This window comes from Cinclus cinclus, chromosome Z, assembly GCF_963662255.1.
Source record: "Cinclus cinclus chromosome Z, bCinCin1.1, whole genome shotgun sequence".
Lineage (NCBI taxonomy): Eukaryota > Metazoa > Chordata > Aves > Passeriformes > Cinclidae > Cinclus > Cinclus cinclus.
Window position 1 is genome coordinate 26,224,392 of NC_085084.1, and position 24,299 is coordinate 26,248,690.

At 34.7% G+C, this 24,299-nt stretch overlaps 1 protein-coding gene across 1 annotated transcript in view; it reads right to left on the minus strand.

Moving 5' to 3' along the window:
• MAN2A1 (mannosidase alpha class 2A member 1) overlaps positions 1-24,299 on the minus strand; it is a 115,075-nt gene that overhangs the window by 26,647 nt on the left and 64,129 nt on the right. Inside the window, exons 13-16 of the mRNA XM_062512840.1 lie at positions 11,445-11,610; positions 9,340-9,570; positions 9,132-9,254; positions 843-957 (exon numbers count right to left, since the gene is read on the minus strand). Coding sequence (XP_062368824.1) covers positions 843-957; positions 9,132-9,254; positions 9,340-9,570; positions 11,445-11,610 — 635 coding nt within the window. The remainder of the gene's footprint in view (positions 1-842; positions 958-9,131; positions 9,255-9,339; positions 9,571-11,444; positions 11,611-24,299) is intronic.

A 24,299-nucleotide genomic window follows, 5' to 3' on the forward strand; every position in this document is an offset into this window, starting at 1 on the left:
TCAACTGAGAACATTAATCAGTGGTTCATTATTTCAGAATAATGCCAGTAAATATAAATAATGAATAACTGAAAATGTATGTTCTGTAATTACAGAAAAACATACTTAAGAAAGTTAACTCAAGTATGAAAATAATTGTATGAAATCGCACCATTTCCTCCCTCTTTTACATTTTTCAGTGGCCAATTCAATCAAGTTTGGAAGGGTAGAGAGTTTCCAAACTTACTCGAATTTACAGTAGCTGAGCAGTAGAGAAACAAACAACTGAAACTGAAAGCCTTTCTGAAGAAAACAAAGGAAAACTAATATGGTGCTATGTCCCAAGAGCAAAAAGTTTGGTGCTGGTGTCTCTCAACAGACATTCATGACATTTCTGTCTTGAGCTCTCCCAAGCAGATAAAGGACATACAAAGGGAGGTCTTAAATAATTAAAGACTGAAGTTGCGAAGTAAAGAAGACTTCTCCATTAAAGCCATTTGTATATATTGTTCTTCCATTAGAAAATGTGAAAGTTTGAAAGAAACTATGTTTTTAAATTATCTCCAAGGTATTTTTGTGTTGTGGTTTGGGTTTTTTTATTTTCAAAATGTACAGCTAGTTACAGCATTTAGATGAGTCGGTAAAGTCTGGAGAGGTATCTCCAACGAACCTGCTCAGCTTAAGTACACCAGCTTAATGACTAGTATGATACTCAGAGAATCATAGTACCCTGGAGTCAATACAACTTCACTCTCATGAGCTCTAGTGCAAAAGTGCATTTCAACATTAAAAAGGTAGGTAGGAACCAAGACCACAGTGACATAAAGTAACTGCCAAGAGAGACAGAATTTCACAACTCTTACCCTGGACTTTATACAACCGCATGGTATGTGTCACATGGTGAAAAAAACAAACAACTTCTGAAAAAATCTTTCCATTAGCAACTCTTATGGTAGGTGGATCTGTAAAAATATAAGGCTATAAAAAGAAAATAGAAAGTCAGAGTGAGTATTTTGGAAGTTTTTGCATAAATGTAGTGTCAATAAATTCAAGTATTTAATAAATATTAAAATAGTATTTTTTAAACTGTTTTAGATCTAAAAAACTGGACATTAAAAAATTACTTCTAATCTGAAATTCAGCAACTTTTCTTTGAGTCTTACAGTTTCTTAGCTAAAATTAGGTTGTCTCATTACATATCTCACAAATATTTCATGAGGATTAATGGATACAAGGTCCATAGACAAGCAGATGAATGTATAGATATTGCATCTGGATTGAGGTCTTTTGCTAACATTTGGGGCACCAAATTTAACATTTAACTACCTCTGTCAGTGATACACACTGCACAAGGAAAGCCTCCCCTACTCTGCCATTTGGATCAGTTTGCATATCATTTGAAAGCAGAAGAGAATGATTTTCATCAGAAGGAGCTACAGTTGCCAGTGCAGCTCTCTGGAATGCTGGGTAGGCCTGGGAATCATCATGAAATGTCAACAAGGACAGAGGCTTACTACTCATGGCTCCCACAGACTAGGACAAATTTTGCATATCCACAGTCAAAATAAAGAGATTAAGAAAATTATTTTTCCATGTAGTCACAGAATTTAGAATCTTGGCTAGGCAAATAATGACTTTAAAAAAAACAAAACAAAACAAAACAACTGATCCCACACTATGTGCACCAGATGGAAATAAATAGATGTCTGCAAAAGTAAAAATGAATTAAATATTTAGAGTGTAGAAGCCAAAAATGAAAATATAACACATGCAGCTACTTCAATAGGGAAACAGCTGAAAAAAAGACTACACTCAAAAAACCGATATTCTTCTGAAAAACACATTATTCAGAGGGATTTATGCAGAAAGCTCTCAGAGGGTGACTGCCTGACTTCTGTATATAGCAAGGCCATAAGGACAGAGCATGGTCTTTCAGACACCAAAGATCAAATGTATTTTGAGGAAGAGCAGAGACCAAGCTTACATACAAGCATACATACAGACAAAATACACTAAAGAATAAGTACAGGTAAATATCGAATATTCTTTGAGCATGTAACTGTATGTATACTTACAGGGAAGATTTCAAGAAGTACTGTATAAAAGAAAAACTGAAACAGACTTTCAAGGGCAAAAAACCTGCCCTTTCTATTCAAAGTCTTATGCTTAGATTTTCAGAATACTCTTTAATGAAAGCTTTGCCAGAGCTACAAGAGGAAATTCTGCAATTATCAACTACAGGAATATTTTCTACAGGAGTTTGGAAGAGAAATTTACAGGTACTTACACTTCGATAAGATTGCTTGGTTTAGGGAGAGAGGGCTTTTTCCTACTGAAAATCTTATCTAGTTATGTATTGCATTACATTATATTATATTACACTACATTATATTACATTACATTTTATTATATCATATATCATACCATCCAGTTTGTTTGATCAATAAAAACTTCAAAATAGTGTTTGGGACTTCTTAATAGTCTACATGAAAAAATGATGGAATACTTCTGTAGGATCTCATCTTGTCAATAAGACAGACAAATGTTACCTGTTATGCAAAATGCATTTTCTAAGTGAGAAATACAGAAGGAATATGGTATTCAGGGGGCACATAAGGCAGATCAACTAATACACTGAGATAAAATAAATTTGAAGACCAGATCTTAAGTTAGAACCTCTTATTTCCATGAAAAACTGACAATATCAGTAACTGTAGACTGAATTCTCCCCTTCTGGCAGAAAAGATTGATATCTGCTTTTCTGTCACATATAGGCAGAGAAGACAAACATATTTAATCTGTGACTACATGGCTTCTAGAAGCTAAAAATCTTACAGAGGAGGAGCTGGATGTCTGACCAAATGGTGGAATAATCAAACCCTTCAAAAACCCTTCCCTGCAGGGTAAAGCAATACCTCAGTGATGATATTCAAGGTACCAAAGACAGACTGAAACAGCACCTAAAGGAACTCAGAGAAAATGAACTAAGAAAACCTGAGGTCATCAGGACAAGCCTGTGAACTAGGAGAATGTCACTTACACAGACAGCAGACTGCCAAAGTATTCTGTTATTAAAGTAACACAGATAGTATGGTCTTCTGTAATTTGTGAGAGTATTTCTTGCTGGGCTCTCACTGGAGCTAGCCAGCAAAATGGAAAGATGCTGGCTGAGTATGAGTGACACAGGGATATAAAAGGCTGTGCACTTATTAGGAAAAAAAAAACAAAAAAAACTTTAGTTATTTCAAAAACAAAACAAAACAAAACAAAAAACAACAAACAAAAAACAAACTAACAAAAAAAAAAACCCAGAAACATTTGTAGGAACTCTTTTCCATTGAGTGTTTTAGTACAAAACATGAGTGTGATATTGACAACAGGTATTAAAATATGCAGAAAACTGAAATGAGATTGATATATCAGCTCTCAGAATCTGGGATTTGCCACAAATATTAAGTTCACAAACCTGAGCCTCCAGGCTGCACATGTAGCCAAATGAGCTCTTCTTCTGAAGGTCAAGGTAATCACACAGAGTGTTCTGAGCTAAAGAGAAATATGAGCTTCTGGAAAAGGAACTGTTATTTTGTAGATATTGCCTGAAACTAATAATTTTTTTAAAAAATAATATTTCATAATTTTGCTAGGACATGCATTGAATTTGCAAGCCTCCAATTCAGTTGCAGTGCTAAAAAAGGCACAAAAGAGGAAGGTGGCTTACAAAGGCAGATGCCATCATGTAATTCTGGGGATCAAACAAGTTCTTTCTGATAGAAAGAGTGGCAATATGATGTATACTCAAGTTCTCAAGGATGACTGATATCCCCTGATTGTTGGGTAAGCAGGAAAAAAGAAGTAAAAATATGGCCTTGATGGAATAGGGGAGCCTTCTAATCTATATTTAGTGCTTAGAAAAATACTAATCCTAGAACTTGATTTGTTTCTAGTTACCAGGAGAAATACCAGGAGTTCAGAACTTATAAAAGAGATAATTGCCCAGGTTTGCCTTACCAAAACCACTTCAATTATCCTGGTCCCAGATCTAAAATACAAAGGTATTTTTGATGTGAAAGTCTAAGGCAATGTGGAAAGAGCAAACAATTACAGACATTTGCAAACTGATTTGACAAAGTCCTTGTTTCAAATCAGTATTAAGTCTGAGTTGCAAAAAAGCATGGACTATAGGACCTTCCAGCAGCATGAAATAATTTGTGATTACTCACACCTTGAATTGGAATAAAAATATTTTGGTTTCATACCCAGTGGTTAATCTGAAGATTCCACATTCTAAAGAGTTAAAATAAGTAGCTACTGTAATATCTGTTCTCAGGTCCAGTGGAACAAATTCCATTGTATAAGATCCAGCAGCCTGGTGAGGCAGCTTTTGGTGAGCCTGGAAATTAGTATTTTTCAGAAACAAGACAACAGAACTATGGGTCAAAGGGTCCAGAAATCATCTTTCTGTACTCCTATTCAAGAGAAATAAGACAACCTTCCTTTGGAAAGATAGAGGGCAGGAGGCCCGTGGACAAACTACCTAGGAATTTTAAGGGAGAATATTTGGAACAGAAAAATATCTCGTGGATACTGAGGGTATATTACAATGCTTAACATCAAAACAGGTGCCAAAAGGTGGAAATAACTGGAGATACACCTTCACAAAGTATTTACTGGCTTGTATAGAAAATGGCATGGCATATTGCAGCCTGGAGGTATGAAGCATGGGCAATAAGCTTTTCCTCTTTGTAGACAAGTAAAGCACTCCTAAACATTTTTGTGTGGCCAGAAACTTTCTGGTAGTGCAGCACATTCTTCGTCTGGGCACCAAAAAAGCTATGCCCAGGGGAAAGTTTTCAACCACAGATGAAATGCTCCAGTTAAGTCTAAAATTTAAAAAAAAAAAAGTATCTCAGGACAAAGCCTACAGGAAAGGGTGTTTCTCAATATCAGATTGCCCCTTATTTGGCAGGGTTTGAGATTAGATTGAGCTAATATTATGTATTTTAGCTACAGCACTAGAGATCCTCCCAGGGGAAAAAAAAAAAATCTGTTTTCCTATATATTCTGTTAGTACATAAGTACCTATGGGAACTAGTACCTACACAGAATCACAGAACCAGCTGCCTGCGGGAGAATCAAAATTTCCTAGTCTGAATGTACCAAAAATCATCACTTTAATACTGAAAAAATTCCTTGTAAAACAAAAAAAATCAACTACTGACATTGATCCCACAAACATTTAGCATTTGATGCTTTTAAAAAACTGCTTTGCTCTACTCCCTATTGATACCAAGCAGGGCTAGTAAGAAGTCATCACATTTTGACTTGTGTTGAATACACAGAAGAAATACAGACATTTAACTGCTTCTAAGTTTGCTGAATACTGTGGGGTTTTTTCCATAAATCTAGAAAAAAAAGAAGCTGGAAATTCACAAAATCACACAGGAGATAAAAAACATGTTTTGCCTTCATGTACAGGGCATTTTGTTTATATTTACTGTGAGGCAGAAGGAAATCTCTTCCTTTCAAATCAGTTACACTGCAATGCCATTTAAAAAAATAAAGATGCTGCCTTTTTCCCTGGTGCCTTGCTTTTTGTTTTGATTTTGCAGAAAAAACAAAGGCATGGTATGAAGACTGTCCTATCTCTCTAGACCTGCAGGATAGAACCCCACGCTGTGCCTCTGCTCTGGACTTTGCACTGCTGTAATTTAGCACTATGGTGTTAGGGGTTGGTTCTTTCCCTTTTCCCTCTGTGGAATTTTCCCCATTGTCATGCTAAGATACCTGTTGACTGGGCCCTGGTGGCAAGGGGGAGGAGAGAGAAGAGGGAAACCCCTCAATATCCAAACATCCAGAAGAGCAGACAGAAGGCTCTGGCTCGGCCCATTTCCCCCGCGGAGTTCAGACGAGAAGGACGATCGCCGCCTCAGCCCCATTCCTGCCATCCCAGTGCCGGGAGCCATCCTCACAGCTGTCGGACCCTGCCCTGCTGCCTTCTCGCTGTAACCTGCCACCATCCAGCACTCTGCTGAGCACCAGGACCCACACCGTGAGCGGAGGGCTCTCTCCATCTCCCTCTCCCCCTGGGACAGCGCTGCCATCACCCCCAGCCCTCCTGCAGCTCTGCAGGACCTGCCTGCCCCCAGCACCAGGAACTGCAGCTCAGGGAAAAGGTGCCTGCAGCCAGAAAGGGACTGGGACTGAGTTACTGTTCTGTTTGTGGGTAATTTCATAGCTGTTGTTGTTCTTGTTTGTCTTGTTAGATATACTAGTAAAGAACTGTTATTCTTATCCCCGTATCTTTGCCTGAGAGCTCCCTTAATTTCAAAATTATAATAATCTGTAGGAAGGAAGAATCACATTTTTCAGTTCAAAGGGGGCCTTCTGCTTTCCTTAGCAAACACCTGTCTTTCAAACTAGGACATATGGCTAGACAAATGATTAAACCAGATGAAAAAAAAATTTCTGAGTATTGCAGAACTGAAAATAAAGTAAAAAAGATCTATCAGATGAAAAATTAATCCATTAACAAGGGCAAAGAAAACATATAACTCTACTTATACCAAGAAAACACAAAAAGCAATTATTCTTTGCAAATTTTGCTGTAATACATAGGGTTTAGAAGGTACCAAAAAAAACCAACAAAACACCAATCCAAAAATCAGGAAAGCTGCCTGCCATCTATTGTATTGCCAATTCACACAAGGATTTAAAAAGTTAGTCAATACACATCACACTAAGAACCCTGAACAGATGGCATTTCTTTTAAGACAGAAAGCATTAGCTCAAACTGGTTTAGAAGCTACTATAGAATTACAGTATTATTTCCAGTGTTTAATTAATGTTATTTCATTAGTGTTATTTAAATGTAAGCCAAATGAGCCTTATGAAGCATAATATTAATGAAACAGAATTTTGAGAAGTATAGCAATTTCATTTTTATTGTGTAAATGTTACAAAAGTTGAACAGCACCCTTTTAATGTTAACTTAAAATGTATTTTAATTTCATTTTTCTTTTCTAATTGTGCTTGCAGACATGTCAGACTTCTTCTGTTTAAACCATACCATTTTGCTACCTCAATTTGTCCAGATTATTTTCATAAAGCAAATTACTTAAATGTACAGTTAAAATTGCATAACTGCTAGATTTAGTGATTATTTTTATAAGCAAAAGATGAAATTTAGATGAAAGTTGAAAAAGATAAAATAATTAGAATATAAAATTAAATGAGTGAAAGTGTGACCACACAGCTAGTGAAAGGTAAAAATTAAAAACTGTAAGTGATATTGTTCAAGTATTCACAGATAAACACATAATAAAATGAAGAATTATTAAATGGCATATAAAAAGAAGGATGAGGGAGCCCTGATGAACATCTCTGAAGTAAACAATTATGGAACTAAATATACTAAATAGTTCAAAACTGTCAACTCACAGTTCTGTAAAGGTGTGCTTCTAGGAAAGACTGCTAAAAAAAAGGAAACTGTTCTGTCCCTTCCATACTGATTTACACATAAAAAAGGGGGAAACAGAAAACGAAAAAAAAAACAAAAAGAAAGGAAAGAAAGGAAAGGAGGGAGGGAAGGAAGGGAGAGAGGCAGGCAGGCAGGCAGGCAGGCAGGCAGGAAGGAAGGAAGGAAGGAAGGGTGGGAAATGGAATCCCCAACTACAGGTCCTTGGTTGAAATTGTTGAAGGTTTACTTGTTAAATGTTGAAATTCTAAGGTTGTAAACGTTGAGGTTCAATTGTTAAATGTTCTGAAATTGTCAGTTGAAGCCTGCGCCCCTTTCACCACCTGCCCTGTAATTGTATTCCCTTCTGTCAAGTATCATCCCTGCTGCTCCCAAGAAGCTGTGCGCCCAAGGCTACATGCAAATTAGAGAGATCCAGCATCATTTGGAAAAAAAGACCCCTAGAACAATGAGCCAATGTAAAACTAAAGAGTGAAAATAACACTACTGGGCCGGTGGAAAGTGAGAGACAACAGATTACCAACCAGAGTAACCTCTGATTTGTCACCATGAACTAATAGCATCTGACCACCATGACAACCCTAGACCAGGAGCCAACAATTGTCTTCCTACAGATTCTCGTGAGGATAGAAGCCCCAGCTCTGCCAAACGACAAAGCTGAGATCGCCTTCTCCTTTGGGTTGTCCAGTGGGAGCAGTGGCGGTGTGTGCAACCCCTCGGGCCCCCACCCAGATCTCTCCATAATAAAAGCATTTGAAAGGGAGCTGGTCTCCTGGCCCGTTCATTACAGGAAGAAAGGAAGAAAACACCTTTCCCTTCCTGCCAAAACGTAGAATGGTTACTTTTGCATAATTCCTAAAATGAATAGAATTCATAGCTTGCCTTATGTATGCAACTTGAGTTTTCACAAGAGAAACTCTGAAGAAATATGCTACCAACTAGCTGATTTCATAAATGTTCATTATTTTATCTTTTGCCTTCTGAAATATCACTGTTCTAGTTCCAAAAGGGAAGTAGTAGACACCATATAGTAATTAAGTCACTGTAAGAATGCTGCCATTTCCCAGTTTCCAATTTGAAAACTAATAGGAGTATGGTGTGGGTCTCCAGTAATTACACAGCTAAAAAATACAGATAACCCTAGAGAACTAAATCAGAACAGTTCCTTGCTACTCTGTCTTTATATTCACCAACTGGGAGTCAGTATCTTAATTACTGTACTAAACTAAATATGCTAATATCAGCTTAAAATCTCTGAACCAGAAGCAACTCATTCACAATTAAAAAAATATTAAAAATCAGAAAAGTGAAGATGTAGAAATGAATCAGCATGTCCTACACATTTTTACCACAGAAAGTAAAAATGAGCTTATTTTATTGATAATGAATGGTCACATCTCACTGCATTTCTTGCAAGGATTTCATCTTAAGATTTTTTGGGGATCAAAAATATTCTCTAGGTTTCCACATTTTCAATTATTTCTATTGTGTTTTTACTCTGTTGTAAGGTTAGGAAGTATGAATGTCAGACAGTCATTTCAATAGTAGACCATGTCATTATGTCTAAACATAAAGCTTTTATTTCAGTTTTGGGGACAACTAGCTCTTCCAATCTGTATTTGCCGAACACTTAAAAGTTACTTCAAAATTAGAATCTCTTTGCAAACAGAAGGTTTACCTTGGCATCTCCATCTGGTAAGAAGAGATAAGCTCCACTTTTATCTCGGTTACTGGCAGTTCCATACCACGCAAACTCCATCTTCATTTGATGATTTTTACCATCTTCTTTGGTATTTATTTTCTAAAAGGACAGAGATTCATGTTAGGTTTCCATAAAGCAGCACAAAAAAGGAAAATATAGTGTTTTGAAATAAAATGTAACATACCTCCAGTAATCCAGACATTCCAGAAAACCACAGTTTCACATATGCATTTTCTAAGATTATATTATCCACAGAATGCTGCATCTCTTTTATCTTGAAAATTCTATCTGTCTTCTCCTGCCTGCTATTCTTTACATATATGTTATAGTCAGCTAAAACTGCTTCTGAACTCTCATCCTCCAAAAGCTGATAAACTCCAATCCCAAGAGGTGGTAGATGTGCCACAAAAGAGATCTATTGGGAGCAAATAAATAGCCATTACTACAAAAAGAAAAATATCAACTTTGTATACTGAATTTATGTTCAGAGTAACTCCTTTTGCTTGAATAATTTTAGGATGGCTGAGTTTTCCCATATTCCATAAATAAATATGAAGAATTAAAAAGTAAAAATATCTCTATCACTAATTTGCTTAGCATCAAAATTACCATTATATTAATGGAATAATAATTTTGAATCTTGTTAGGAATGTTAGCTGTCATATGCAGTTCTGACTATATTTGCTTTTCATTGAAAATGTATGTGTACTGGATCAAATGCACATGGACTCTACTTATCACTTCATTTTTAAATTTAAATTTAAAAATGCATTAATTTAAATAACTTAGTATAAACAAGTGCCTCAATTTCAGTCTCTGTTTTTCTAGGAGCTATAATCTGCATAGAAAAGTAGCACACAAGGTACATCTCCAAAGCAATTTGTTTAGAATTTGAGGTCCAGACAAGTAATTTCATTTCCTCTTCTTCAGGCAATAAAAGTACTAATTACTATGCCAGTTTTGGCTGGGATAAACTTAAATATCTTCATAGTAGCACTTTTGATCCGTGGTTTCAGTATTAACCACATTGATAACACAGGGATGCTTCAGCCATGGCTGAGCAGGGCTTATGCAGCATCAGTGGCCTTTCTGCTGCTCCACCAGGGAGGAGGCTGTGGGTGCACAAGGAGTTGGGAGGGGGCAGCCAAAACAGCAGACCCCAGCTGACCAAAGCATATTCCAGACCATGCGACATGATGTTCAGCAATAAAAACTATGAGAAGAAAAAGGAAGGGGGAATGTTTGAAATAACGATATTTGTCTTCCCAAGTCACTGTTCTATGTGATGGAGCCCTGCTCTGCTGGGGATGGCTGAGCACCTACCCAGACTTGTGTCACAGTGAATTAATTCTTTGTTTTGCTTTGTTTGAGTGCACAGCTTCAGCTTTACCCATGGGCTTTCTCACCATTACCCATGCAACCTTTTCCTTCACCCCATTCACCTCACTGAGACAGTGAGTGAGCAGGTGCGTGGGGTTGAGCTGCTTAGCAGGGTTTACCCACGATAATTATCCTTTTGGAACACAACTGAGAGACAGTTATCGAATAAGCATCACAGAAATGTTATCCTGAACTAAGTTCCTAGTCAAAATGAATCAAAACATAAGCCTGAAAGCAATATAGTATTACTACTCCAGTAATGCACTATTACTACTCCAGAAATACACTATTACTGTATCATTGAAAATTTAGTGAAATAAATTTCTGGTGTGTGCTGTAATCATTGAGAACAATTTTCTATAATGGTGTACAACTCAAAAATTCTCAGAAGTTTTGCTTCGAACAAAAAACAGGAGGTGGGCTTGAAGATACCTGCCCAGCTCATGTACTTGGAAGGGAAGAGGACATCTGAATGTAAATGCTTAAGCCATTGCACATACAAGACGTTCCAGCTGGAGTGCTTGAGAACATACAGACTTGTGTGACTGTGTGTACAGATTGGGACTTGAAGGAAGAAGCAGCTCAATTGAGGAAGAGAGGGGAAAAGACACACATCCAGTATTTTCTAGTCATACAGCTGAAACTGTTTCTTTAAATGTAGTAAATTATATCACAAAAGTTTAACAGCTTTAAGTTTAAGAAAGATTAATTCTAAACACATGTATGTTGAGTTTTAAGGGGTTTTTGTTGTTTTGATTTTCTTTTTACTTTAAATGACTGAATTAATAGTATTGTCTACAGAAGATGTAACTGCCAATATATGAAGTACATTCTACATTTTCTTTGACTACGAAGCTACAGTATCTCTCAAAAAACATATTTTAAAGCTTTTTACTTAAAGTAGGGTACCTGATAAGCTTCATGTGATACTGTAGTTGCTCCATCCCAAACAGCACTTATCTGAACAGTAACAGGTTTTCCCAAAGGAGACAACAATTTAACTCTGGGTGAATTCACATTGACTGAAACCACTGAAAATCGCTCTTGCTCCGTAGGATTAAATATCAAAAGGTATCTGAAAAAAACATATTTACAAATTATCTTCCAGCAACCAAGCTTTCTCCTTCAGGTTTAATTTTACTGCACATAAATTTCACACACAGAGGATTAAAACAACATTAGAACAACAGGTACATACCACAATAAATAAATATACAAAACATAACCAAGAAACAATGGATATTTAACATCAATTATTTTCAGATCTTCTTTTCTTAATGCAATTATTTCTCCAAGAAATTTTGAGAATTCCTTACAAAAAATATATCTGTTTCCCATTATAACTGCTAAAGAATTGCTATTAACATTTGCAAGCACAATCAAGATACTTAAGGACATTTTAAATGCATTTTAAGGCTGAACTATCAAATTCTCATCCACAATTGCTTTTTTTTAACATAGCTTAGAAAAAATGAGTGAAGAAAACTGCCTCTACATATATATTCACTAAAGGAACTAGTTTCTCTCTCCTATAAGGGAAAGTACAAAATTATTAAAATTATAATTTAGTATCATCCACTGTGGCAACTGTTTGCGTATCTCCTTAATAGGTACATATGGAATAACTAATTTTTTCAGCAGTCTTATGGCTTTTCTTCCATTTGAACACAGATTATGGTATTAACCAATAGAATTAGGCCTGAGCTGAACAGACTGACTTTATTAGCCTACATATTTTTTTTATTATAACAGGTTCATGTATTGTAAGGTATAGAAAAACAAAACTATGCTAGAACATTTGTGGCTTGTGCAACTGTAGGACTATCATAGTTTATGTCTTTCCACTGACAAGCTCAAAGAATGTACTATTTACAACTTTTCCATGAAGTTTCCCTCTGTTCATGTCACTCTTTAAAAGAAGTCTTTTACAATAAAAAGTGCTCTTGCCAAAACTTCTGGTATGTTCTTAACTGTATACAGCAGAATCACTACTCTGTCTTCAACCTCCTTAGCACACCCCACTATAAAGCCGTTTACTTCTTAATGGGAACTGATCTTCCATCAATTCCCATGAGATCCATATTTTACTTATCAAATCACGTCTTCCACATTTTTTCTTTATCATATTCTCCTTTTTCTCTGTTCCATGTTTTCTAAGCAGTTTCTTCAGGGTTTTGTCCATGGTTTTATTTCCCTTGCATTCACATCTTAAACCTCAAACTCAATTATCCCCTTCACAGATCAAATCACTTCACCTAGAAGTATCTCCATCCACCCAACCTACAAATCTCATTTAGAATTCTGACCAGGCCACCATTTCCTCCTTATCTTTACTGGCTTCCTTTGTTTGTCTGCATCAAACTTGGCTAGTAAATTTCCCAGCACCTTACTGCTACCATATTACCTCACCATCAGTAGGAAATGAAAGGTGAATTTCAACTTGTCATTAGTTGAATAAACAAAATCAGAGTCTTTATTAGCTTTTTATATCAAGAAACTTCACATCATTTGCCATACATCAAATGAAAATATATCCCATAAAAAATAATTGCCTTTTAACTCCCTAAATTCATGTGCTGAAGTATTCCTTAAATCATGACTTCTAAGCATACCAATGATTTTCAAAGGGTATTTGTGACCATAACCAAAAATGCTTTTGGATGTTCTCTTTTGCCCTGTTTCATGCTGAAGATCCCTAGATTACCAGACAGTATAATAGTTAGCCTTATTCTGTATTCTGGGTCAGCTTCCAGAGTCTTTAAGAACTTGTACAAGATTTTCTGAGAACCTCCCGTAGACTTGGTAGGGCATTTTACTTCTGCTTATCTGGAACAGTCTTCTTTCAGATTAAGATTTTAATTTAAATGTTTTGGTTAATTTTATTAGGTGTTTTTGTAGGTTTGTTTTTTTAAATAAATTAGTGGAAGCAAAACCTAGCTAAACCAACCCTGCTCCAGTCTTGAACCATTACAAATTAGGAAAAGTAATTATATCAAATTTTTTTAATAACTCCTCATGTACTGTGAAAAAAAGACTGTTAAGACCCCTACCAGAAACAATACAGATTAAGAGATGATTGAACACCAAAGCTCAAAGTACATCCTCATTCTCATCCATCAACAGAACACCACAGCTTTTTTTTCTTCATTCTTCTTATATAACTGATTGCCTCAGTTCCTCCAAGTAAAGGAGACCTTATGCATGTAATAATTTTTCAGTAATGCAACACATTTTCATTAAATTTAAATTATCTGCCAAGCAAAGAACATATTAGTGTAGAAAATATTTCCAGAAAATTTGTTCACCTTGCCATAGGTACAAACATATTTCACAGCTTTAATTAGCTGCATGAAAAGTTTATGAATAAAAAAAAAGCCTACAAAGTGTATTATTATTATTATTGTTATTATTATTATTATTATTACTATATTGCAGCAGGCTACTTTAGTTTTCTTTGTATTCAGATTAAACAAATCTATTGTTGCATCAAAATATATACATTTTTTAACATCTTGAATCAATGTATTTTAAGTTCTTTATGTGTAGGTAGAGTAGTAAGATAGTCATGACTATAAGCTAGCAATGACAGGGCAGATTTTCAACAATTGAAATTCAGGAATTTTGACTAGATACTAATATTTTGTTTTGACATATTATTTCAGGAGGACTGCAGTAGTAATGAAAAGTAAGACATAAATTCTTGTGCATATAAAAAAGCACTGACATATGTAATTAAATCACATTAGTTCTGAAGTACCATTCAATTCCCACCCTTGATAATATCCCACTATAAAAAATTATTGATTTTATTTGAAAAAAAAAAAGGTCTACACCTCATTTAAGCAGTATCATTCCAAAGAATGTCGCACAAATACCTAAGTACAATTGCTTAATGCACTGTGGCTGCATTACACAGACGAGCAACTTGATAATATTGAAAGGTTTTCTATTTCTTATTTTAAGACTAAAACATGAATATTACTGTCTTTCAGAAGAAGCAAGCAAATATTTTCTTTTCATTACTCGTGTCACTGGTCTTTGGCAACAGCACCTATAAAATTATTCAAGTGTACATCGTTCATTCAGTTAAAGAGTGAAGGGTTTTAACGGTTATTGATTCATGTGAAAAATTTTATCTGAAATATTTTATTTTAGAGGTACCATAATGGCCAAGAGTCAGCCATGACATATTTCATTTATTCAAGAAATCTAAGAATCCCAGAACTATGTTAAAATAAACTGCACTGCTGCAAAAGCCATGACTAAACCACTCACATGGAGACCACGTATTTCACCTCTGCACGGGGAGCAGGAGTTAACTGCTCCCAGCCCATCAAAAAATGAGAAGTTACTGCAGATTTGAATTCTTAATCCTAAATTGGATGCATCGCAAATATTTTCAATTTAAGAAAAGCAAATCCTGACACCTTTTCAGACACTTCTGGAAAGATATACCTTGAATTCTTTTACCCCATACTTTTTTGGGTCTCTGAAACTCTAAACAGTTATTTTTCAGTCATACAAGCATGACCACTTTCCCTAGATAATCTATCATTAATAACATTAATAAATCCAATTAAATGTACACATACAAGCATCAAGTAATATTTTGACCAGTCTTTCCTGTAGCACAAGATGCAACTTGCTGTGGAACATTTTCAGCAAGAGCTGGAACATGCCTCTTGCCTCCCACCCCCCTTGCTTCTTATTTCTAATATTTTTATTATTAAGAAAACATGATAACTTTTCTAGCTTTATTTACAGACAAAAATATGAATAAAGATGATTTAGATCTATAACAACTTTAATCTCTACCTCCTAAAGGAATGTTGTTTCTTAAACAGAAGAGCTTCAGTATTTCAAAAGATCACTGCTTTCTGTTTTTCTAATGTGCATAAACATATGGGCATATATATCACTACACACATTTACTGGTAACACCTGCAATAAAGTTACTATAATTAATACTTCCTTTTGAAGTTAATTCATTCTTTCTTCACAAGGGATGCATTCAACTAACGTGAGAAACCACAACTTACTAGCAAATGTCAGACTATGATCAGTGATAAAGGCTTATCCAAAAACCACCTCTTCAAGGCACTTGGATTCACATTTCTAGACAACAGTGTTCATTGTTCAGCCGTGTAACTTTATTCAAATACATCTGGAGAACCAATTCCTTGAGGAACTCTAGCTCAGACTGACTAATTTTACTAAAATTTCTCCAGCAAACCTTCTAAGATGGATTGGAGCATTTCCCATTATAAATAGTTTCATCAGAGTCAGTTCTCTGGACCCATAAGCACAATTTTAATGCAAAATTATATGAACAAAGCCTTTAAAGCTGATTATATTCTTTCACTCTTCTCCTATAAAGGCCAAGGTAAAAACTACCTCAGTGGTGAAAAAAACCACAACAAATACACTCAAAACTGAGAAAAGACACAAGCCATGAAGCCAAAATTAGATACTAATCAGTGGTTTTCCACTGAAGAACAAAAGAGAACAAACACATGCATGTGAGTTCTCAAAATGTCAAGAGAGAAGTAATGAAAACAGATTAAAATGCTTTACACTTTAGAGAAAAGGAACTGAAGTAACTACATATGTTAAAAGTCACCAGAAAGGCTGGTGGGTTAGAAACCACAGTTCAGCTAGAAATGTATTCTGAGTTCTTGACTGTTGATGGACTTTGATAGACTAGGACTTTGAAATTGTAAACAAAACTGAAATTCTTTTAAAAAAAATTATCTCACAGGGTAATAGAATCAAAACTGTTTCACATTTTTAACTTGCAAGAAAAAAATGCTTTAAAAGATGGGAGAAGAGTCAGTAGATAGTAAGGTTTAATTATTGAATACTGATTTATATGAGGTAGAAACAAACTAGGGGTTAGTACTTAAACTGCATAAAGCACTACTTGCCATAGTAGCTTCCAAAAATACCATTAAAAAAATTAAAATTTTGAGACTTCTGATGTATTCTGGAATTTCAGCAAAACCCACACTAAAAGTTCAAGAAAACTAGAATCCTAAGAATCTGCCATGGATTGCCATTACACAGGTGTGTGTCTTTGGAGATGGAGGTACATGGAAGGAAAAGAATCAAGACCATCTAATTAAACCAGGTATTTATCTGTTCATTGTGCAAATACGTACAACCTCCCCTCAAGAAAAGACTTTCATGATTCTTGCATTGAAAACCAAGAAAACATCTAAATACTTATTTTCCTCTTTGTTTTTAAATAGAGAATAAAACTGTAAGTAACTTGAGTACAAAAATTTACTCCCCTGTTATTTAAAAAGCTCACTTCCTGCTGTAGAGGGCCACAGAGGAAAACATAGAATAAGACCTTACCACAATTCCCTTTTCTTAAGAAAGAAAACTCTACTGAATACTTACTCAAATTGGTAGGTTAACAAAAAAAGTTACTTAGGTCTTTTCAAAACTCTAAGGGTCCCTCATGTAAGGGTCAAGACCTCCTCAGTCAAAACTAGGAATAACATGACATTTTAAGTACAGGTCCCGTCATCTATTTTATATGCTTTTCTGATATGAATTACTAAAGATGACCCATAAAATATAATTATAGAGCCTAAAATAATTGTTCTGAAAATAAATGCCATATATACAATCTTCAGGATATTATCTGTTCATAGTGCTCCTCTGGTTATACAGAAATTCAACATTTTTCAGAATCTCAATCCATGATCTGTTCTTAATATTCCTTTAGGAACAAAGCTCATCAAAAGCCAACTGTGCAGGCTCATGATTGATACACTCTCTTTGGCAGCAGATTAATGCTTTTTTCCTGTAGCTCTTCTATCAGTTACTAAATTGAGCTTCAGAATCTATGTGTTTCACAGCATTTCAGTTCCATTCAAAATTCATTTTGTAAGAAATTCAGGCAACACAGAAAGTTTTGGACAAAGTTTTTCAACCCTCATGCAAGAAAATTTTGTAACCAATGTCCTCCACTTTCTGAAGGTATTCCAGTCTGATTCATACTCATTTCAGGGAAAATTTGACTCTGCAGATATTTTAAACTATCCTTATTTCCCTCTCTGTGAAATGAATATTTATTTCTCAGATGTAAAATATTTTCATGATTTCACACAAATTATGCTTCTTCTATTATATGTTATTGTAAAGACTGAACTCTGTCTCTGTGTACCTTGAACTATTATCAGTGACACCTGATCCAAAACCTTCTTTCAATAGTGGCAAATTCTACTTAAAAATAAAATAAAACAAAACAAAATAAAACAAAACAAAACAAAATAAAATAAACAGAAAGTGTCAAAATAAATTTGTCAATTAGTTTTGCCATAAGCCCATGAGGAATTACTTAATGATTTTTGGAACAGATATGCATGTGTACTTGTCCAAAATACAAAAATAATTATTCACAATAATATGAATAGTTCATATTTTAAAAGGGAACAAAATCAGCAATGCCCATTAGATACATCAGAATTTTTTTTTTTTTTCCAGAAAGGAAAATAAACTTCCAATGTTAAATTATACCAACTAATTTACAGAAATTTGAAGTTAGGGATTTAGGATATTTCTTTTAGAAATGGAATTTCTGAGGGATGAGGAGAGAGAGAGGTGTAAAGAGGCAAAGGGAAAATGCAGGATTTCCCAGTATGAGGAAATTTCTTGACACTTTGCATTCCTACAGAGAACTGATCTGATGCCAGCAATCTATACAGTTACTACTAGAAGTTACTGCACTGCTCAATACTCATCACCACATCTGAAACCCATCTACCTACAGTAATAGTATTTAAAAATCATCCAAATAGACCCCGACAACCCACCCGCCCCGCCCAAGCATCACTCTACAAATGTTTAGCAAAACAGTTAAAATACCCAGCACTCAATCTTTCATCAAAAGTGATACAAAAACACTCCAGCTTTTACAGCAGATTTGCCAAGTGACAAAATAACATTTGTCAGAGGAACATACCTTTTTGTCCTGAATAGAATATTCTGTTTTCCTGTACAACAAACAGAACATAAATTGCTGTGCTTGTGCTCAACAAGTCTAAGCAGAGGTGTTCTCTCCTTAGAGCATCCAGCTCCTATATAAACATCAATCAGCTTTTGCGATCACACTCTTCTCTTTTATTCTACCAGGTCAAACAGAAGTCTTGTCATGTTAGGTACTACAAAATACCCCATTTTGCTATGATTCCCAGGAGTAAACTGAAGAGAGAAAGGAAAATCTAGATATTTACAAAACACCCCTGTGAACTAGGAGGTTGCTGTAGCTTGACCTCTTAAACAAAAAGAGAAATCAGTAGGGAAATCTTTGAAAAACACTGCAATTGCTATTCTTGAACAACTCCAAATCTGATTATATTATCCTGCAGCTCATGCACCAGGTTTTCTAATATAAAAAATAGTTTTTAAATTATTTTAAACTATTTCCTCCAATTATATCTTCCTATTTTCTACTGCATATATAAAGACTGTTTGTAACATACCTGTATGCATTTATAGATTTATCTTCCTTATTAGCAGTCTTTTCAAACTAAACAGATGATGCTTTTTCAACATCTCCTTGGTTGCTTTCTTTGACTTAGTGCTCTTGTTTTCCTAATAACCCTTTCCAACACCTCACCCCCTATTTTTGATGAAGCCCTTATCACTCTTGAGTATAGCGCACTAGCTCAGCTCCATTTTGCAAAGAACATTTCCACTTAAATCATCCAAGAGTAAAACTGCCTTTGACCCCTAACAAGTAACTCTCAATGTCATCTTCTGGGACACCTAATCTTCTTTGGCTTCACTAATGTCTATTTGGTCAGTCCACATGTTATTTTTCCATGTGAAGTGCAATTCTTCCACTTGCCTGCTTCTTGGATTATGAAATAATGTCTCCTGTTTACCAAGATAATTTTAAATACTAATCCTATATAGAGGTTGTTGCCAGTATGACATCAACTTTTATAATCTATTTACATTCTACCCTGTTAGCACAACAGATATAAAATAAAGTAACTTGTAACTTTAGTATCTTACCCAAGGAATTCCTTACTTGTTTTTTGGCCTCACTTTGCACAAAAGAATTCCACCCTACTCAGATTGATACCAAAGGATATAATTTGAATAATATGTGACATCCAGCATTTACCAATGAATATTTATCAAAGAATACTTTAGAAAACAGCTAGGCAACCAGCAAGTCTGTCTATTAACAGAGTGAAGGTCGGACACAGTTAAGGTCAAAGCAACTTACAAAACTACAGTGAAATTGTGCTTAAACTGCACGGACTTATTTATATTAGAATTGTTCTAATAATTGCTAAAGATTGAATATACCACCTCTGAGATACAGTAGATACTGAAACCATTCACATTCATAACTATACAATCTTAGACAGTCAATTAAATTGAGAAGCCTTTTTTTTATGATTAGGACCTATGCTCTCAGATACAGTGTCAGATGTAAACAGAAAATCTGGGGCAGTAGGAATATGGGTGGTTTATTAAAAATCAAGTTAAACAAACTGTTTCATATTAAGTCAGAGAAAAGCAGGTTCTTCCCCAAAAGAAGATTCCAGTACCTTCCCCCAAGAGTCTTTTAATTGACTGGATAAAGTCTAAGGAGATTTATCAGTTTACCTAACAATATAAAATAAATAATGTTAATACGTTCCTCTACATCACATCCACATAAGCTTCTTATAAATTCAACAATACTGTCACAGACATAAACAAGAAAAACAATTTACATCAAAGCAGCAAATTATAATCCAATTAAACTTTTAATTCTAGAGTAGAATATTAATCTTGAATATATATAATAAAATACTACCATATATGAAGAAATAGTAGGATTTTTCCCCTTCTTAAATAAGACATCTTTTGCAGTTTATGAATAATATCCTGCATAAGAGTTAGCAAAATGGTAATCTGCTCAAACCCTCCAATTACCAGCACACAACATAAATTTGTGTTGCTTTCATAAGGTGTAAAAGTTGAAAACAGAATCTATTATCCAGGGATCAGCTTTTCATTATATTATCAAACTGGTGACATCTAGAAATTAAAGAGATACTATTAATAAATAACTAAATTCACAAGAATCTACTTCAGTAGAATTGCAACTACCACAATATAATGCCATAATTATAACAACATTTGAAAATAAATGTGTATTTTAGAAATAGATCTATGCTAAAGTTACATATTATTTCTAAGAACATTAATGTCTGACAGTTCTGATTAAGATACAAATAAATAAAACCAGTGATTCTTCACTTACAAAGTTCCATAATTGTAGCTTTGCATTTCAGAATCACTGCAGGATTACCCTTCCTAACAACAACCCCAAATATGAACTTCAGACTCACTAACAAAGGTGAGAGAACTCACACACATGCATTCCTATGAATTCTCTGTTTCATAACTCTACACAGAAATCTTTATAATATCCATTCCTCATGCAAAAGGTGCAGAATTAGGCAGACAATAGGCACATAATCCATCCCTCCACTCTCACAGCAAACAGGACCTTTTGTGGCTTTCTCAAGAACAAACCATGGAACACCCTCAAGAAAACAGTATTCACAAAAATTACAGACAATCACACAGCAAGAACTATGTACTTTGAGAAAATGAAAAAATCAGTATCAACCTAAGACAAGACTTTTTAATCTTATGTACCTACTACATATGCCAGATAGACATATTTCCTATGATTTAGATGGCTTTTAGTGGCACACATATCCTAATCTGCAGCACATAACTACTTTCCAATTAAGGATAAAAGGATTAAGTCCAAATGCACTATTTTAAATTTTTCTTTTACCACAAAGTTGTGAGATGTTCTGAGGTCCAAGATGGGCTTGAAGCCCCCTGACTTTTTCAGGATCAGGAAGTACCTTCACTAAAATCCTTTCCTTGTTCCTCTTGTAGTGCAGGCTTTATAAATCTGCATTTAGAAGGGAAAGAAAATCTGGTTCAGAAGAGCAGAAACACTTTTAAGTACTCTATATCACTTCAGTCTGTGCCTTGAGAGCCTTGGACTAAAAACAATATTGCCTCAAGATAACTTCAGTAAAAGGGCTGAAGGAGCTGGTGCCTGGAAATAAATAAATAATACACAAATGTACTAATACACTGAAAAAAATGTATATTCTTATTCCAAAACTGCTTCAACAACTACATGCATATGATGCAGATCTTTCAGCTGTACTAAGTCATTCACTACTATATTCCTTCATAATGATTACTTTCTGTGTTTTGAAAACAAGCTGAGGGTTTTTCCTTCCCCTAGAGTTTGTTGAGCTCGCTCATTCCTTGAGAATTTCACAAGACTTCCACTATAGTGTTTTCAGAGGAAACCAGAAATTTATTGTAAGACCTAATTGTCAAATTTTTTTTAATGTTGTAATTTTTTATAACAACTGAAATATCGAACATTTTCACTGTCTGATTGTACTGGGACTGCAAACCCTAACAAAATATGCTGATACTATGTGCATTGAAATGAAAGGACTAAATTTGTGCAATTTAGAAAAACAGCAGAGATTTTATGAATCCTACTTAAAATATGAACTTATTTAGTGGTTTAATTTTGCAATGGCAATTTCAAAGACAGGCAGTAAAAAAAAAGTATTTAGAACAGACCGTTGTTGGTCCATCCATGGTAAGACAGACCAAAAACTGAAAAAAAGTTTGATGTATAACATTTTTTATACACCAAAAAATTAATCTTTAAAAGCTTGAAATTTAACAACTTTTGGAATAACTTGAATTCAGAAGATATAATTCAAAAACTGAGTTTAAAAAATAAAAATTAATTCTACAAAAAGCTTTGAAGTACAATTAATTGCAAATCAAAGCTGCTTTTTCCTTCTTGATAATGAAAATTTATCATACCTCAAAAATTATACCACCATTCAATGTTAAAGCCCTTAATCAAAACCAGGCATTCATCTCTTAGCTTATTTGATATTTTATTTTTAGACTTCATAGATAAACTTTTAAAGAGATGTCAACTACCAGTGCCTGGAGTCAGTTCTGAGATAAGCCTGTATATAGTATATTTTTAAATATTTTTTTAACACAAAAAGTAGAAAAGTCGCACAGAAAATATGACCATCTGACAAACATCTGACACATCTGAAACATCTGACAAACTGTTATGACCTTACACAAAAAGTGAGAATAAAGAGATAAAGGTGCTGTGAAACTCTTCTACACCACTCACTTCCTGTCCCATTAGACATTTTCAGTGGAGAGTTTGCTGGTTTGGTCATAAAGACTGTTGCACAGCTAAGTTCCACCTAAAAAACAGAATGAATGTATGATGCCTTTGTGTTCATTTTGAATGAACACCACTTTTACCAGAATGATTTTTACTGAAATACTTATTTCAAATTCACATTTAGTGATGTTTCAAGATTCAGACATCTGAGTTATCCTGAGTCAGCCAAGCATTTCATTGCCTCTGCAAAAGCTCTTCCATCATGAAAACCAAGGAGAATGTTTTTTAAATATCCAATCAATTTAGTCAAAATGACCTTGAGTTTACTACAAACAGAACATGTTCCTGGAGTAACAGGTCACCTGAAATCTAATAAACTGATCAGACAGCTGAACACTGAGATTAACACCTTAAAGTAATTTTCAAAAAAAACAATTCTACCTAAGCAGTCAGGCTATTAGAAACAAAAGTGCAGGCTCTTCATATATCACCTCTAAATTGTTTTCTAATTTTTCATCTACTTGCACTTATGTGTGCTTAATAGAAAGGCTTAATTAAGCACCATTTCTTAATAGAAGCACTGATATTAAGGCTTGACTGAATGTTTCACTTAAACAAAAACACAGGTTTGTGCATATTGCAATCATTATTTCATCCAATTAAAATACAAAACCATTGATATGGTTAGCATTTCTTTGTTTGCTTGCCTTTTCAAGATCTCTTTTCTTCTCTGGGGAACAAATGCACATATTAACAATGCATGAATTTCCACAGATATTTATGAACACATGCTAAATGTTATGGTATTCTTTCTTGTTTTCTTTAAACTGATTTTTGTTGTTGGTGGTGGTGTTTTTTTTCTTCATTGAGAAGAATTCAAAATTCAAAATTCAAAAGACCTTTGTTTCAAATGGCCTTTTTTTTCGCGGAGCTGTTTTGGAGCATAACTGGGAATATATATGCCTCTGAAATCATGCAAGCATAAAAGGCATTTAAAATATTTTTTATTAAAATGTCAAATGCTGTTGGAGTGTCCTCTCCTTGTAACTACATTGGACTAAAGTTTAGATAAATTGTATCACAATGGGCAACATAGGTGTAAAGGGTTGGGGGGGAAGGAAACAAAAAAACACCAACAAAGGATATGACACTAGGTGCCATGATCTAGTTGAGGTTTTAGGGCATGGGTTGGACTGGATGATCTTGAAGGTCTCTTCCAACCTAGTCATTCTGTGATTCTGTGAAATAAAGAGTATTACCCTGACCCAGTCACTTTCTGAGCTCACAGAGACACAGCTATAGCATGTTATTAACAAAGTTCCTTCTCAGACAAATTATTCTGGCTGTAGTCATCCAACCATTTACAGTAACATACACAATGCTCTGTCAAGAATTTTTTACTTTTGAATAGTATTCTTTATCACACACTAAAGTTAGCAATATAGCTTTAATTTCTACATTATAGTGCTGTGTTGAGATAGCAGTGAATATCTTGGCAAATGAATTTTTGAAAAGATTATCAACTTGAAAAATTATAGAGG